The sequence below is a fragment of the Varanus komodoensis genome, unplaced genomic scaffold, assembly GCF_004798865.1.
Source record: "Varanus komodoensis strain SLA01 unplaced genomic scaffold, ASM479886v1 scaffold1, whole genome shotgun sequence".
NCBI lineage: Eukaryota > Metazoa > Chordata > Lepidosauria > Squamata > Varanidae > Varanus > Varanus komodoensis.
In genome coordinates this window covers 92,257,577-92,275,445 of record NW_025335268.1, presented here as the reverse complement: position 1 = coordinate 92,275,445, position 17,869 = coordinate 92,257,577, and the positions used below count along the sequence as shown (strand labels likewise).

Here is a 17,869-nt window from a genome sequence, read left to right as displayed (position 1 = left end):
TAATTATGAAAACTGGAAATATTTATCACAACATTTGACAGAAAGTTCATGTAATAGGAACAAAGTATATAGCGGTAAACTAAAAGAGACCAGTGATACCTCTGTAGACTTGGATTTAGCATATACTTTGTCCATAGACTTGGAGCTAGCATTGACTGCATGAGCAAGTTCTTGTTCCATATCCTGGTAAGACTGGGCTATTTCACGAATGCTGGAGAGAGGAGAAAAAAACCTTAATAGAACAAACTTTCTGGACTGTTTTCTCATTCTGGTACCACCTTTCCCACTTCCCTTTTCCCAAGACTGGAAGCAAGTAGCCTCACCTGTGAATCAGCATGCCTGCTGCTCGGCAAAATTGATTGATGTGAGTGGACTCTTCTTCAGATATAATCTCTGGATGCAACAAAAAAGAGGGGGGCCGGGCCAGCTCACACTTCTGTTTGTCTTCCCAAGACTTCAGGGTGTTCTCAAATGCCTGAAAAATGCATCGGTGACTATTTAGAAGAAATGTGTGTCTTTGTTTCAGGGAAGGGGCACCTTGTGACCCTCAAGATGCTGTTGAACTGTGATTCCTATAAGCCCAAGACACCGTAGCCAATGAAGTGTGATGATGAGCACAGCAGTTCAGCAACATCTGGAGTACCACAAGGTGCCCACCCCTGCTATATATCCTGAATATGTGTGCTTTATGTGTGCGCTTTATGTCTCTGCAAAGACTGCAGCATGATAATGTACCCCATCCTGGGGGGTGAGATGTATCTTGAGGTCTCCTCTGTTGGAGAATCATCAAAGAATCTTGTGGCACCTGAAAATTTAACACATTTATTGTGCATGAGCTTGTGTGGATTAAAGCGACCACATCCACTTCATCAGATGCATGCTGCAGATATATATACCACGTGGTGGCAACTTCTGAGATCAGAGGTAAATGAAATGCAGAAAATACAGAGAATAACTATCATGTAACAGTTATTCAGTAACAGTGGGCAATCACAAAACAGATGATGCCAATAGTGCAAACATCTTGGAGTTACATAGACACACAGGTAGTATGATGGAAGAGACACACAGGAAAAAGGGTTAAGTGTGTGCATGTAGTGTGTAAGGGGGTTCCTCTTACCCTGTCTCTTGTTAGTGTTTGTGCCCTGTTTTTATGAACAATCCAAATATATCCTGGGGGTTGGATCCAGGCCTCTCCATCAACTTGCACAGGAACTCCCTCATCTCCCAGGATTGCTATCTTCACTGTCCGGCACTATGGAAAATTAATGTGTTAAATGCATCCTAAAGCATAAAAGAAGACATATTTTGCACATGTCACCACAAACATTTCACTATGTTCCACAGTAATTAATAGTTTTCACAGCATGTTTCCTCCTGTGCAAAACAGCAATGGGTTTGTTGTTGCTAATCAGAGCATGAACATTTGGAGATCGGAAGCAATGTCTGGCAACAAGCTCACGCTAAATGCTATTGATCACTGCCCTTATTTGCCTTGCATCTTCTATCAATTGATGTAATGACAGTTAGAAGCTACAAGTAACTATTGCTTTCTGTTTGGTTTTGTAAAAGAAAACCAAAATTATCCTTGAACTGTTCTGTGGACAGCAAGCAGTACCTGGGCAATCCGGTGATGCTGTAGGTTAATCACACGTGAGACAGCCATTTGCATACTGCCAAAAACTGCTACCACTTCTAGGATCTTATCATCAAAAGAAGGAGCTGTAAATGTCTAGAAAAACAAAGAAGAAGAAACTAAGCCAGTATCTACTTCAGCTGTAATAAACTCCTTTGCATTTGCATAATGATGGGCTAGGTACATGAAAGTCCCAACACAGCGTAAGGATGTTATAAATGAAAATAGGATGGAGAATTTCCAGTGGCAAAATGGGTGCATGTTTTTCCTAACCCTTCCTTGTCCAAAGATCCTTGCTCTAAATCACACTCCTGCTTAAGCTGTATTTCTTTTCAAAACATGCATTTTGAAGACTGGGCACCCATTCCAAACCCCACAGAAAGAAAAGCAGAGAGAAGGGGAGAAATTTGAGAATTACTTACATCATCTTCCTTAGTGCCGCCCCAGAAGTTGGTGCCTCCTGCATAGCTGGGTATATTGAGGACAGCAATTCCTTGAAGACTGGGCAAAGGGATTGGGCGCCCATCACACTGCAGCATATAAAGAAAAAAAACCATGATTTAAACAATTCACAAATTTTGGTTGAAATCCTATATGATTTTAGTCAGAAATACTCCTACAAGTCCAAGCATCACTTGGATGTGTAGACATTAATGTTTGGGTAAAAAATGTTCAAAAACCTGTTTCACTATTTTCCCATATTCCCAATAATAAAGGGGATTTCTCAGATCCTCTCCTGAAATTCCAACAGGTTTCTAACAAAAAATTCATCAAGAAAAGAATAACCAAGTTGACAGGAAGTTTGAGGGGAGGCAAAGGGTTTGTAGACATTTGCTTCCAAAGGAAACATAGATACTTCTATAAGTGGAAAAGAAATATTGAACAACCAAATTTAACACAATTCATAAACAACCAGATACAGAACACTTAGATGATACATAATTGGAATCCGTACTTCCATAATAGCACACATCACTGAAATAGCAGCAAGTTATTTCCTTATAAAATTACCTGCATACTGGGTTTTTTGGGCTCTATGGTGGCTTATAACATTGGAATCATACAGGTTACATTAATGGTATATGACAGTGATGGCAAACCTTTTAGAAACTGACTGCCCAAACTGCAACCCAAGAGCAAATTATTTATTGCGAACTGCCAACACTACAATAAAACCTGAAAACTGAGGATTTAGTTTAGAAAAAAATATTAACAGCCAGTCCAAGCAAACACATATACTTAAATATCCTTGGCAGCGCACTTCCCGGCCATGGGAAAGCTTGGATGAGTCTCAGCTAATGACTCGTGGCTCATGATGCCATTGCCTGGTGCGGTTACTCCTTTCTGAGCATGCACATGGCCCCTATATGCGCTCTTACACGATACACAGTTGTGGGGCTGATATTGGGGTGACTTGACTGGAGTGCTGACAGAGAAGGCTCTGAATGCCCGCTGTGGAACACGTACCATAGGGTTACCACCACTGCCCCAACCCTACCATGATGAACATCCCTAACCCTAAGATAGGAGTAAAATATAATTGGAAGGGGAGATTTTGAAAAACCCTACCGTGAGTAACTTTATCTGCAGAGCACATCATTTCTGCCATTCTAAACACATTCCAGCCATCAAAATCATGCCAGGACAACTTATTTTCCTAACCCTAACCCTACCATTGTGAAAATCCCTAACCCTAATATAGGGCTAAGGTTCCATTGAAAATAATGTGATTTTCAAAAAGCCTTCCATAAGAAACTTTTTCTGCACAGCGCATCATTTCTGCCCATTCTAAACACATTCCAGCCATCAAAATCATGCCAAGAAACCTCGTTCTTGTAACCCTAATCCTACCCTGGTGAACATCCCTAATCCTAATACAGGGCTAAAGTTATAGAGAAATGAGTACAATTTTGAAAAAGCCTACCTAGAGTAACTTTTTCTAAACAGCTCAACATTTCTGCCTTTTCTTAACACATTCCAACCACCAAAATCATGCCAGGACACCTCGTTTTTGTAACCCTAACCCTACCCTGGTGAACACCCCTAACCCTAAAATAGGGCTATGGTTCAATAGAAAATAATGCAATTTTGTTAAAGCCTTCCTGGAATAGCTTGTTCTGCACAGCTCAACATTTCTGCCCTTTCTAAACACATTCCAAGCATCAAAATCATGCCAGGACACCTCGTTTTTCTAACCCTAATCCTATCCTGGTGAACACCCCTAACCCTAATATAGGGCTATGGTTCAATTGAAAATAATGCAATTTTGTAAAAGTCTTCCTTGAGTAACATTTTCTGCACAGCGCATCATTTCTGCCCTTTCTAAATGCATTCCAGCCATCAAAATAATGCAGGGCACCTTGTTCTTGTAACTCCAACCCTAACTTGGTGAACATCCCTAACCCTAATACAGGGCTAAAGTTACATAGAAACGAGTCCAATTCTGAAAAAGACTTCCTAGAGTAACTTTTTCTGCACAACTCAACATTTCTGCCCTTTCTTAACACATTCCAACCATCAAAACCTTGCCAGGACACCTTGTTTCTGTAACCCTAACCCTACCCTGGTGAACACCCCTAACCCTAACATAGGGCTAAGGTTCCATACAAAATAATGCAATTTTGTAAAAGCCTTCCTTGAATAGCTTTTTCTGCACACCTCATCATTTCTGCCCATTCTAAACGCATTCCAGCCATCAAAATCATACCAGGGCACCTCGTTTTTCTAACTCTAATGCTGCCCTGGTGCGCATCCCTAACCCTAATATAGGGCTAAGTTTCCATTGAAAATAATGCGATTTTTAAAAAGCCTTCCTTGAGAAGCTGTTTCTGCACAGCTCATCATTTCTGCCCATTCTAAACCCTTTTAGAGACCGAGTGCACAAACTGCAATGCAAAACCCGCTTATTTATCACAAAGTGCCTACACTTCAATAAAACCTGAAAACCCAGGTTTTTATTTAGAAAAAATAACTCACAGCCAGTCTAAGCAAAAATATCCTTGGCAGCACACTGACCGGCCATGTGAAAGCTCGGAGAAGTCGTGGCTAATGTGTTGCCGCTTGTGAGCTCATCCCCTGGCGTCACTACTCCTTTCCAAGCATGTGCATGGCCCCTGTGTGCAGTGTTACCTGATGCTTGGCTGCTGGGGCGATGCTGGGGTGACTTGGCTCCCGTGCTGACAGGCATTGCTCTGCGTGCCTGCTGTGGCACGCGCAGCATAGGTTCACCACCACTGGTATATGATAACAAACAAACAGGTTTGGCTTTGTAGTTGAAAGGATAAGGGTTACCCATTAATACACTACCTCTAGCAACACTTTCTGTTCTAAGTTTTTGTAAGTCCTGTGTAGCAATTCTTTTGTCCCAAGAACTCCATACCACATCATGTTCTTTGTACGACTTCTGAAAAGGGAAAGCAGAGAACTAAATCATAACAGGGACTATTGTACACACTGTAATTTATGCTCAAATCAAACACCTCAGCTTAATCCAGCCACTGAAATACTTCTTCCAGTTTCCTAGAGTAAGATTTGTACTGAAGGAACAAAAAGTACTAATTTGTTTCTCCAGAAAACAAAATTGTTGGACAATCCAGCATCATACTCTGTTGCAACTATCTGCCTACATCTTCTAGTTCTTCAGAAGGGAAAGTACCCCATAAACACATTTACCAGAGCAGTTATAAAAGGAATGGCAGCATCTAGTTCTTTCTTATTATTAACAGGCAAAGAAGCAAACACTACATATGCTGGGATTACTTGTTGATTGTACACTACCACTGATGAATCTGATGACAGAGTGATAAGTGTACCATACAAGTAGGAGGCAGTAAGAAGATCTACAACTGGAGTGGACATAAAAAGGTTATGAGTTTTTTAAAGATCTAAAATAGCTTTCCAGATGATTACCTGCACTTTTCTGGGTGCTCATCGCGCTTGTTGTTGAAGTCCAAAGAGATCTTTGCATCAAGTCCAATTCCAAAATAGTTATTCATCACACATTTCTCTATGTAACAATCACTGCATAGAGCAAAGCAAACACTCTGATTCAATGTGGTGGAGTATTTCAACATCCTCACATGCCCCCATCAGTAAATCCACTTGCTGCACTTTCTCAATACCTGCTACATATATACATACACAGGAGGTGTTCCCCACATGCTATGAATGAAGTTTGTTAAGATATCATTAAGAGAAGGCATCAGAATTATGTCTCCCATTGAAGTAAAGAAAAAAGCCAAGAAGAAGACAGGAGAAACTTTAAAATGGTAGGAAAAAAAGGAACAAGTAAACTGATGCATAGATAATGAGCTGAAATCATAAGGTAAAAGAATGGCAGCTCATAGAAAGCTGGAAGAGGCACTAATGTGGCAGCTGGGAGGAACCTCAATACCGTGATATGAGCAAATTTGATGCCCTAGCTCTGTAACAATCTCAATGAAATACCAAAATAGCAGGTCACAGACCCACACCTTGGGTCCTAATCCATGTTGCAGCATTCTAGTCATGGAATATAATGACATCCCCAGGAAAGATACTGTGCTCAAAAATTTAAAAAAATCAGCTAATTAAAATCTGAGTGGATTATAAATCTCAAGAAAATGCATAAAATTGAGCAGGGAAGGGAAGGTAACAGTGACACTAGGAATGGCCGGCAGGGTTTTTTGCCACCCTTGCCAGGAGGCTCCCTCATCATTTCAAGCAATGCACGCTGAAGTGACTTTGCTAACCTTGGAAATCACAAGTCATCCTGAGAATAAGCCACTCTAAACAGCCCTACTACTAATTACGGGTTTTCAGGGTGGTTTGTTTGTGAAAAACAACCTCCGATGGAGAGGTCATACTGGGTTCAGATATCATGCTAACTTACCCTGGAACTAACCATGTTGCCAGTGTGGTATAGTGATTAAGAGCACAGAACTGGGACTCAGGTGACTTGTATTCTAGTCCCTGCTCAGCCACAAGCCAACTGGGTGACTCTCAGACTCTTAGCCCATCCTACCTCACAGGGTGGTTGTTCTTGTGGGGATAAGATTGAGAGCAGCAGGAGGAGAATGATGTAATGAGTTTGCAAGAAAAAAGCAGGATATAAATCTAATTAATAAATAAATGAACCATCTATGCTGACAACCAATGACTTAGTATGTGAACCATGGCACTATGTCTGACCCTTACATATGCTGTAAAAGAAATGTTCTGCTTGTTTTAAACATGATTAAATTTTTAATCATTTTTCAGTGACTGATGGGGAAGGTCCACTCTCTTTCTTCTTCTTTGGATACTCACAGATTTTCAGGCTCAGAGTTAAATGGATCTGCATTGATCAACAATCGGCTGATGACAGAACCTCCAGGTAAAGAACCAGATGCTCCAGCACGGATATCTGTTGATAGATTACAAATGTTACAGGAAACAGTATGGAGTTGAGTAGTATATTTCCAATTGGCAAAACGGGATCTATTTTACCTCCAAAACCAACAGGATGCCGCTTCTGGAGCATGAAATATTATCTCACATTTTCACTGTTGCTGAACAATGAGGGAAAAACAGGGCTTCAGAGCTATGAAACATTCTAACTTTACAAAGAAGCAAACTCAAGCACATACAAAGCTTTTCAATTTCTTTTGTTTATGAGCCTGTGAAACTGAATGGGTAGTTCTGGAGTAAAAGACCTCTTCCCTACATTTTGTTTTGTTTTAATTTCTGGCTAAACAAGATGTGAAGTTAAATTTGTCTTTACATTTAATATATGATATTTTTTTAAAAAAATATATGGACAGTAGTTGCAGTCGAGGAGAGGAATAATTATTGAGATTGCAGTAGGAAGGGAGGGGGAATTTAGCCCATTTCTTCCTGATGTGGTGCTGATTAGAAATGTTCCTTTGAAGCTGCAAATTGCACTGGAAGGAAATTTCTCATACAAGTAGCAGCTTCAAAAACACTGTTTTATCAAGACTACAGCAGGGGAGGAAATTATTAAACTCCCCTACAGCTGCAATCCCCATAACTGTTAGCCCTCTCCCCCTAATGGGTGATGCACATTAAATGCAAATACATATTGAACTTCATGTCTAGTTTGATCAGAACCTTGAGGGATGAGCTCCAAGATTTTGCTCTGAAGTGGCACCCACCCAACAACCCTTCTCTTGGAAAGGATATAAGGAGTGAAAAATCTGGAAATGCATATAAGTACATGTGCTCCCCAAACAGGAAGCAAGCTGTAGTTCTTTTCTGCCACTAGAAAAACAGTGCAGTATGAAAATTGGTTTCAAGTCTATACCATACACTGACTTCCATGTTTTTAAACTCTTCTTTCTTATATTAAATGACTGTCACTAGAAAGGGTAACTTTTGAACAGATAAAAATGTTAAAGATAATGGCTTTAAGCAAGACTGTTACTGAAAGCAAAGAGACATGTGTCAATAACCTCTGGGTTGATGCAACATGCACAAACTAGTGGTGAATTGAAGCAGAACCTACAATATCTAAGAAGCCCATAGGGTAGCAGCTGATTGGGTTTCTGCCTTGACTCTGAGGCTTCTTGGGGACTCTCCTATTTTTCTGTATAATCTTCCATGATAATAGATTATTTGCAAATATATTTGTGGGCTAGCTACACACACTGTTAGCAATATCTAAAGTATACCTCATTAGTACACCCACCAAAAAATGTCCTGTTCTTAGAGAGAAACAATGGATGTTAATAATTTTCTTTCAGAGACTCATCATCTATGGTGTTTCTTACTCAAGCCTAGTCAACAGCTGTCTATGAAAGGATTCATTTTCTACTTGGAAGGGTAGTTCTTTACATTTACATTAGATTAACGAAACCTCATCAGCCAGATAAGAAGTGTAGGCACTCACTGGGATAGATGATCTTTGCATTCAGCATTGGTAGACTGTCCCGGTTTCCTGTCTGAGGAGGAAGAGAGGCAGAGCTTCCCACTGATAAATTTCCTTTACTTATTAATCTTTCACAGGGAGACTTAATCACTATAAAAAACAAAACAGACCACAAATATGCCATAGCATGTTACTAGTACTATAATATAAAACCTAGGTGGAGGAATAGTTACAAACCATACCATGTCAACAATTTCAAGCTGGGTACTTTTTATCAGAGCAGGATCTTTATGGGTTTCTGTAATTAAAGTGCTACTTTCTCTGGCTAGAATACAAAAGTCTTCATTGAAGCACTCCTATCTTAAAATCCATGGGACACTTCCTAAAAATATTTTATAGCAGCTGCAGCAAACTTCATAATCACAACTTGTGAATGTCCAAGATGATCCAAAGCTAACTTTAAATGTGCAGAACTGAAGATAAATTTCTATCAAAATTAAATAAATTTTATTTTTATAGGGAGAAGGACTGCAGAAATAATTGCTGCAAATATTTATAATTATAAAGAAAAATAATTACATGGTCACCATCAAACTATGTTGCTGATGCTGAAGTGGACGTTTTATTTTATAATGGATGTTTATTCAAAGAAAAGTTACAATTTTTAAATGGAAAAGATAGTCAAGCATATGCTGATTGTAAAAAAAAACTGTATATGTCAAGGCCTGATGGCCATTTCTAACTAGTTCTGGTCTACGCCTGTGATTGCAAACACAACCAGAAGCTAATTCAGGAATTCTAGGTTGAGATGATCTAGCACAGAAGCAGCATAAAAACTGCAAGTGTTGAAGATGTGTTATACCATCCACTGTTCAAGTTGACTGTTCAAATGATAAGGGATGGTGTTACACATGAAGAGCATTCTCTGCCTTAAACCTAAGGAAATATGAGAAATGCCAAGTAGGGTCTAGAAAGACATATACAAGGACTGTGTCTACAAGTCTCCTAGGTTACAAAAGGGTTTTACCTTTCCGATGGCTTCTTCCTTTTTGAATTCCATAGTTGTCAGCATGTGAAGAGTGTAAGGAAATTTTATTCTCATTCCTTTCTTTTCCTTCTTCAGGGGTGGAGAGACTGAGGAGAAAGCTCTCCTGTTCTTGGGTTTGAGCATTCTGTTCATCTACAGCTAAACAGTAAGGCAGTGACAAGCTTGAATATACTTGTTTGTTATTTATATTACAGAGCACTGAGGGAACTGAGTAACTGAAGGTCAAAAACACAATTGCATTTTCATTATGGAAGTAGATATGGAAGGAAATATGGTTTCTATTAAGTGGAAGAATGCACAGGGTATTGCTCATTTCACTCTGCAACATCCGATTAAAAAAACAACATGTCAAAAGAATTGGGGTTTTCTCAGAACATATATGTACCATGTGCCAGTCACAACACCCTGATTCTGGATAGATAATAAAAGGCTAAGTGGACCTTTCAAGAACATATGCATATTCTTCAGGAAAGCTCTCTGAACAAATGCTAAATCCTTTCCTTTTCACACATCTTTTTTCAAAAGTCAAGGAGATAATGAGTTTAGATTGGAAAGCTTCATACTTACTATGAAGCTCCATTCCAGTTTGGTAAGCAGGAAATATCCCTTGTGAGCCCTCCTACTCCTCGTGACAGGCAAGGACCATGAGTTCAGTTAGGGTTCTGCTGAAAGGGTGTGGGTGTAGGGAGCTTTTTTAATATCACAGACTACAAAACTACATGCCTTGAGTCACCCAGCAAGATAGCAGAGGAAGCTTTCTGCCCTAAGGCTATTGGATGAAAGGAAACAAAGAATTGGAACATATAAGTTTCTTAATCTTCAGAAGAGTCATCAAGATCCACCCTAATGCATCCAATGTGCATCAGACCTGCCCAGAGGAGTGAGAACAATTAGGGCATAATGAAGGAAAAATAATTTCTTGAACTCTGTGAATTTTGGGAATGAAAGAGGGTAACATCCCACTGAATTGTAATGGAGTCCTTACTGCATGTATAGAGGAGGCCCTCTGAAATGCTCCTGTAAGAGGTTTTAGTCAACAGAAATAAAACTTTACGTGGGAGAAAACACAGAGATACAGTTCTATGAGACTCAAAAGCAGAGAAGCGAGAGTAGAAAGGACTGTATGCAGGTTCAATGGAGGAACATTATTTACAACTGGAGGAGAGATAGGAGATGCTCCTCTGAGGAACAATTCAAGATGTGAGTGAACACTAAGTAGTTTGTGGCAGGGCTTGAAGCATGAGGCAAAAATCATGAAAGCCTGTGCGGCATCTGAAAGTGTATGTTCTGTATACCCGAGAAAGCGGCATAAGCAAAGAAAAAACTATCCAACCTTTTATTATTGGTAATTTCTTCCACCAAGAAGAGAGTAGCTTAGGAGAAATAGGACACCATACAAGAAAATCAAAAACTTATCCAAATTGAGATCAGGACAACCTCTTCAAAGATAGGGGCAAGGTGTAATATCCTACACGAAGGTCTCCTCTATGATCCTCTTCTGTTTGCTGATAATGAGCAATTGTTATGGCTATGCTAAGATTTGGGCTTTGGCTGGCAAATTCTTCAAAATCAGAGCCAGATGCCACTACTGGCTTATTTTTAGTGGCTTCTTTTTCTTTTCTTCACAAGGTTTGGAGCTATTCTTCCTAGATGGTACTTGTGGCAAAAATGCAGAAGACCAAGGAGAAGAGGAAAGCAATTTATTTTAAAAAGAGAGATAGAAAAGTCTGCACTAGAAAAGAGAGGCAAACATACTAAATTAAGAGAGTGAACAAGGGTTAAAAGAACAAAAATGAGGCCTGGAAATGGAGATGGCTAAAGAGATATGAACAAATGGCATCCTAGGAAAGGAAAAGAACCTGGCTGTGAGAAGCCTTGGAGTTCAGGACCAAGGCAAAAAGCTTTTTCATGCGCTCCTTGCCTACCCTGGAGAGTGGGAAGGGATAACCCATGACAGGTATCTCCTTTGCACCAGATGAGAAACAGCATTTGCCACTTGCATCCTTCCACAAAGGACTCACATATGGATCTATAGAGTCCATTCATAACCCTGGCTGTAATGAGCAAGTTTAATTATTTGCTTAACTTCCATGTCCAATGTACCGTATTTTTCCACGTATAAGATGATATTTTTTTCTTTAAAATATTTACATAAAAATGGAGGGGCATCATATACACGGGGGGGCCGAGAGGAGAGGCGCACTTGGGGAGGGAGACTGGTGCGTGTGCAATGTGGGGGAGGCAGGTGCCCTCAAGGGGGAGACTGGCATGGGCGCGCTGCGGAGGAGACTGGTGCGGGTGCGGGCGTGCAGGGAGGCGGCAAGCGCAGGTGAGCGGGTAGGCGGCAGGTGCGCAGTAGCAGCTTGCTCATTCAGAGATCGGTAAAAAAGTGGGGGGCATCCTATACATGGGGGCATCTTACAGTCGGAAAAATATGGTAATCTTAGAATCATTTATAATGACAGAATTCAAAAACCTACCAACATGAAATTGTTTTTCAGAATAGTCTGGCAAAATAAACACTTCCCACATGAAGTTTACACTCACAATTTTCATCCATGTTTAAAAAAGCAATACTAACATTAGAAAGCAGTACTTATCAAAATTATTCTACCAATGTGAAAAATACAAACAAATACTCTTCAGTGCTGTCGTTCCCACAGATATATTTCTCATGAGAGCAAAGCTGTTTACAGAAGACCTGCCTTTATTTACAAGAAGTATTATCTATAATTGGTAATCAAACAAAGAAAGCTATGGATTGGAAACCAAACAGAAGATAATAGGGAAAAGGATTTCTTTAATAACCTTCCCTCAGATAACAGAAAAAAGTCATCTAAACCAGAACCAGGATAATTGAAGGAATAACTAACATATATCTAAAGAAAATGGGAATTAAGTTTAATTGGAAATTAGTAATTAAAATTAGCAAGCCATTAAGTATTAATATCATATACCTACAAATTTTCAATATTCAGTGATCCAACATTTGTTGAATTCATTCACACGTGGGGCACATGAGTCTTTATTAATGCAGTTCTTAAAATAGACTCTAATGAGAGACTTGAGATGTGTCAATTAGAATATTGGAATGGGACCTGGGAGATCTAGGGTGTAGTTTCAAACGAGCTATGAAGAACTTGATAGGGACAGTCATTGACTCTCAGCCTAACCTAACTCACATGGTTGTTTTGAGAATAAAGGGGTGGGGGATAAAACTATGTAAGCCACAGTGGGATCCTTGTCAACAGGAAAGATGGCAGCATAGAAATATAAGAAATGAATGATAGATACAGAAATTGGCTTACTACTGCCTCCCCTTTTATATGATGTTATCATATGTATGCTATGATTTTAGCTGCAATAATTTGATATTATTGTTTTTAGTGGTCAATATGCAGCTCTTCTTTATTAATCTTAAGTCATAAGTTGTATCACTAATTACTATGGGACACTAACCAATGTCACTGCTCCACTTGTGCTGTTGACATGGAAATAGCATAAGTGATCTCTAGCACAGTGCCAATAGTATTAGCTGGTATAACAGGATTTCCAGGGAAAACCATTGTGCCAGTATCTGCTACGGGTGTCATATCAGAGGCTGCCTATGTTAGCACTACCAGAATGGTGTAACTGGAGCAGCAGCACTAGATACTGACCAAAGGTGTTTTATGGTTTTACGTTACATAAACAATACTTTTTACAAGTAGTATGTTGAAAGATGCCTTGGGAGCATTTTCCCCTTAAAAACAGCCTGATAATAAAAGCAATTCAAAATAAAATTGTATATGTGCTAAAGAAAAAATATATACTACTACTGTGTCACTAAAATCTGCTTCTTGACCAGAGACTGGAATGTAGCCAATGTAAAATTATTTCTATACAGGTGTCCAGGTGGAAGCTTGGAAACTTCTTAGATAAAAATTATTTCATAAATTGTACTTGAATGGAAAACAGAATTAAAGATAAAATTGTTAAGCGTGCACACACAGAAAGAGAAAGGAATAAGCAGTGCTGAGAACAAGGTAGCATGGCTCCTGTACAGAGAATTCTTGACTCCACAATCATTGAAAGTCCTTGGAAAAAATATAAGGGTGATCTGACAGTAAATTACAGTTTTGGATTTCCCAAAAGTTTTTGATATCAGAACATTTGCAGCTTCATGGTACAAAGCCTACATCCTGTTCAGGGTTCATTCTTTACTCTGAAATAATTTATACAGACTATGTCAAGAATGCAGATGTTAAACTTATTCCTCCTATATCCTGACAAAAGGAGATGTGTTTCTTTTCAAGTAGTGCTTATAGTGTACTCAGAATTGGCCAGTGTTTACCTTTTTCTGCATGTTCTATAATTTGACGGATGGCTTTTTTCAGACTATTGGCTCTCAACATTAACTGCTCACGTGGATGAAATATCTGAGGACGGGCAGTGCATGATGACCCTACTGAATGCTCACTAGAAGAATCACAAGCACTGCCAGAACCATCACCATCTTCTGTTTCTTCTGCAATGGTAGGAGGTGGGTTTGGCAAGGACGACAAAGCTTGAGATTCTTCATTCAGTGTCTTCAAAAGAGAATCCAGCTTTTCTTTCAGAACAGAGCACTACAAATACAAAGCAGAAAATTTTGATAGCAAATGCATACACTCTGTGTTTGTGTGTATTCATGCGTATGCTTATTAGAGAATGATAATGAAGTAGATTATAGGGGAAGGGAGGGATATTTTCCCAAATACCTTTCTGGCCATGACTTCTGACTCATCAGAACTTTCTGGTGCTTTCTCATATGCTTTTCCTACTCGAGCTACAAAATCCTTCACAGTCTCACAGAGCACCCTAAGGAAGCGTAACAGATAAATAAGAATTATTGACTCCTATTTGCAATGTAGCTGGCTTCTACATATGATATTGAATACTTACTTGGCTGATGAGATGACCACTGAATGTTGGTCAGATGTCAGGATTTTGGATAAATGAGCAGCCACAGAGTCTTCATAGAAGAGAATCTGCTGCACCTTGCAGTATTCAGAAATAGATAATTGTATCACTTCTTTTGCAAAGCAGAAGGTGAACATTTACTAGTATTTAGGGGTCTGTATGAGCCCTTTCAGAATCCACCCCACTAGCATCCACAATTCCTGGTGAGCACCCCACAAATGCAGGGTGCACTCACTGGTAACTTGGACTCAGGACTACTGCAAAGCAGACCAGAGTCTGGGGAGCTAAGCTCAAGGAATCTGACAGGTTCCCAACCCCAAATGCACATTCTTAGTACCTGCTGCATGACACTAAGCTCTAGTCATGAGTTCAATTTATTCTACAGTGAACATTCAAAGCACATCATGATAAAGTAATATCTGGCAAAGGTAGAGACTGTTATAAAATAGAGGTGGGGAACTTGTGACCTTCAAGTGTTGTTGGACTACAACTCCCATCATCCATATCAGCCATGCTATCTGGGGCTGATGGAAATTGGATTTCATTATCATTGGGAATGCTAGAAATTCCAGTCTCAGCTGCAAAACTTAAAATTCATTTGTGTTATGATTTTTTTTTAAAGTAGGACTTTGGAGAACCGCTTAGGTTTAAGCATCTCTTGAGTTCTTACTACATAGTTATCCCAGTACAACAGCCATGCTTTGTCTTAGAGCTCTCATTCTAAAATAGTCAAGAGATCTTTCTCCACAAATTTCAACTCTGTCTTCCTCTGCTATGATCCCATTTTCTTTGCTTTACACTATTCTACACATCAGTCATTGTTTACCTCAGAATCTTCGCTGAAATCTTCAGTAACCACAGAAGAAGATGCTTGACGAGGGAGCTTTGTTTCATACACCATAATACTCCACCTATTAAAAAATAAGATACCTCAGCTTTTCATATGAGGGCTCTATGTATAGGTTTTATGAAAAGGAAACATGAAGTGGTTGCACTAGTGGTTCTAGTGGACTACAGCATTTTCCTATCTCCATCTCTGTGTCATTGGAAATGAACATGGGAAGTGGTTCATTTTGAATTTTCGGTTCATGTGCCAAATGCTCAAAGATATAGAGCCAGCAGGCATGGATACACAAATGCACATAGACAACTCCCATATCTGCAAACTCACACCAAGTAAAAATAGTCTTAAATTATTGGAAATAAATTAACAGAAAGAGCAACTGCCTCTATAATTAGGACATTCTGATCACAGATGAGGCATTCAGAATTATACATAACTACAGCCAGTCCCTGGCTTACGAATGAGTTCTATTCCTGGGAAAATGGACATTTGTCTCTAAGTCCAACTTTTATACAAGTAGGATCATGTATAGTTGGACTTCACAAATGTAGGGGTTAGAACCCCCATGAAAGTGGAAAAACTGTTAACATATCTAGCCTGCCCACCGCTGCCCCCCAAACTCACCAGTGTCTCCTCTTTCCAGCAAGGGAATGCTGGAGAGATTTCCCTCTCTGGATGGGCAGGGAAGAAGACGTGCTTTGGAGACCTCCCTCCCTCTCTCTCTTCCCCGCTCTATGGTGATGATGATTTCCCACAGTGATTTTTAATAATTAATATGCTTTTAAGTCAGTTCATTTGTAAGTATGGATTGTTTCTGACATGGATGTTCCTAACTAAGGGACTTCCTGTATATTGGCTACTATAGAAAAAGAGCCTACAGAAAAGACCAGATTAAAATCTGGCAGAGTTTATGCTTTTCAGGTTAACTGTTTCAACACACATCCTCTTAAACAGAGTTTGACTGACAATAACACCAGCACCAAGTGACATAGACATGTGACAAAGTTTCAGATGTTATCATTTTGAACTTTACTATTTGTAATACAAAAGTGAAACAACAACAGTTCATAAATAAAATGGTAAACCTTCCAATGAATTTAATGATGTATCAACTACCTAGACATGTGTAGGACTGCAAAATAATATATTGTACCAAAGCAACAGAGTCAGTATTGTGCCTGTAGATTTGGAAGCATCTTTATAAACTGAGCTAAGCTGCTTACCTGTAACTGTCATTCTTTGAGTGGTCACCTGTTCATTCACACATGTGGGCTCTGCATCTTCATGGAAGGTTTTTACCAGGAAGATTCCATAGCTAAGAGCATTTTGGCGGGAACACCTCCCCCACCTCAGTGTCCATATAAAAGGTAGGAGCTCCTGCCATTTCCCTCAGTTCCAAATGAGACCACCAGGTGGCCTTGTGATGGGGGGGTTCATAGTATAGACCTCACATTCAGTGAACTAGTACAGTATAAGGAAAAAACAGTGAAAAACAAATAGAAAGACATGAACAACTACTGCTAATTTGGTCATGGCACCCAGTGGGGTTGGTGGGTGGGTTGTATGAATGCACAGATGACAGCTCAAGAAACAACATGTAACAACCTGCCTTTCTTCTTTGTGGTCTCTGTGCATCACACATATGGGCAACTAGCAAGCTCACCCATTCCTGGTGGTGGGTTGGTGTTGTCCCTGGCTACTTTTCCAAATGCACAATCAGCCTTGGCATGAACATCAGGTTGGTAATGCTTTGCGAAGGTGGATGGTATCAACCAGGTCACTGTCTTGCACAGGTCTGGTAGAAAAATCCTGGTATGCAGAGACTTTTGACCAGATTTGAAGTTGCGGCCCTGATAGTTCATAGGCCAATGAAATTGTCTGCACCACCCAGGTTGAAAATCTTTGTGGTCAAAAGGGCTGACCTTTAGCCTTGCCTCCATAACAAGCAAAATGTTTTGGGTCAAGGATTCAGTCCTGGTAGAATGCAGCACACTACACTATCCAGGATGTGCTGTGTAGACTCCATTGGGATGGACAGGGATGGAAAAAATGCTAGCCAAAAATTTTCTTGGTTTAAAGGAAAAGATGAAATGATCTTCAGGAGAAAAGAAAGATACAGATTCAACACCATCTTGTCCCAATGAAAGACAAGATATGGAATGTTCTTTAGTCCTTCCAGGAAGCACTTACTCATCATGTACAAAAACCTGAAGAGCCCTGAATTGTGCCATGGAAGGAGAAGATGGCCACTAGGTGAACACTTTCAGTCCATGCTGGAGCAGTGTGACCAGATACAGAAGGATCTGTTTGAGCAGTTGTGGGGATCAAAGTGTTGAATGTCAGCAAAGAGACAGAAAATCTTCCAATTCACAGTCTAAGACTTACTGGTCACTGGTTTCAAAGGTGCCTCCAGTATGGTATTAAGCTCAGCATGCAGCAGTGAATGCATGTCCCCTGTGGATGAATAAAACTGAAAACTGGAACATCTCCCTCCTGTACTGGAACCAAAGAAAGTGCCTGTAGGACAGTGCTATTCAGATGTGAAAACAGGCATCT

At 39.8% G+C, this 17,869-nt stretch overlaps 1 protein-coding gene across 4 annotated transcripts in view; it reads right to left on the bottom strand.

Annotated features, from left to right (window-relative positions):
• DGKD (diacylglycerol kinase delta) overlaps positions 1-17,869 on the bottom strand; it is a 103,466-nt gene that overhangs the window by 11,684 nt on the left and 73,913 nt on the right. For all 4 annotated transcript variants that reach the window (XM_044435366.1, XM_044435385.1, XM_044435394.1 and 1 more), the window contains 14 exons: positions 15,296-15,380; positions 14,452-14,546; positions 14,268-14,367; positions 13,862-14,135; positions 9,508-9,666; positions 8,502-8,630; positions 6,923-7,019; positions 5,546-5,656; positions 4,943-5,039; positions 2,059-2,166; positions 1,619-1,732; positions 1,121-1,255; positions 324-475; positions 100-211 (listed from right to left, as the gene is read on the bottom strand). In XM_044435366.1, coding sequence (XP_044291301.1) covers positions 100-211; positions 324-475; positions 1,121-1,255; positions 1,619-1,732; positions 2,059-2,166; positions 4,943-5,039; positions 5,546-5,656; positions 6,923-7,019; positions 8,502-8,630; positions 9,508-9,666; positions 13,862-14,135; positions 14,268-14,367; positions 14,452-14,546; positions 15,296-15,380 — 1,768 coding nt within the window. The remainder of the gene's footprint in view (positions 1-99; positions 212-323; positions 476-1,120; positions 1,256-1,618; positions 1,733-2,058; positions 2,167-4,942; positions 5,040-5,545; positions 5,657-6,922; positions 7,020-8,501; positions 8,631-9,507; positions 9,667-13,861; positions 14,136-14,267; positions 14,368-14,451; positions 14,547-15,295; positions 15,381-17,869) is intronic.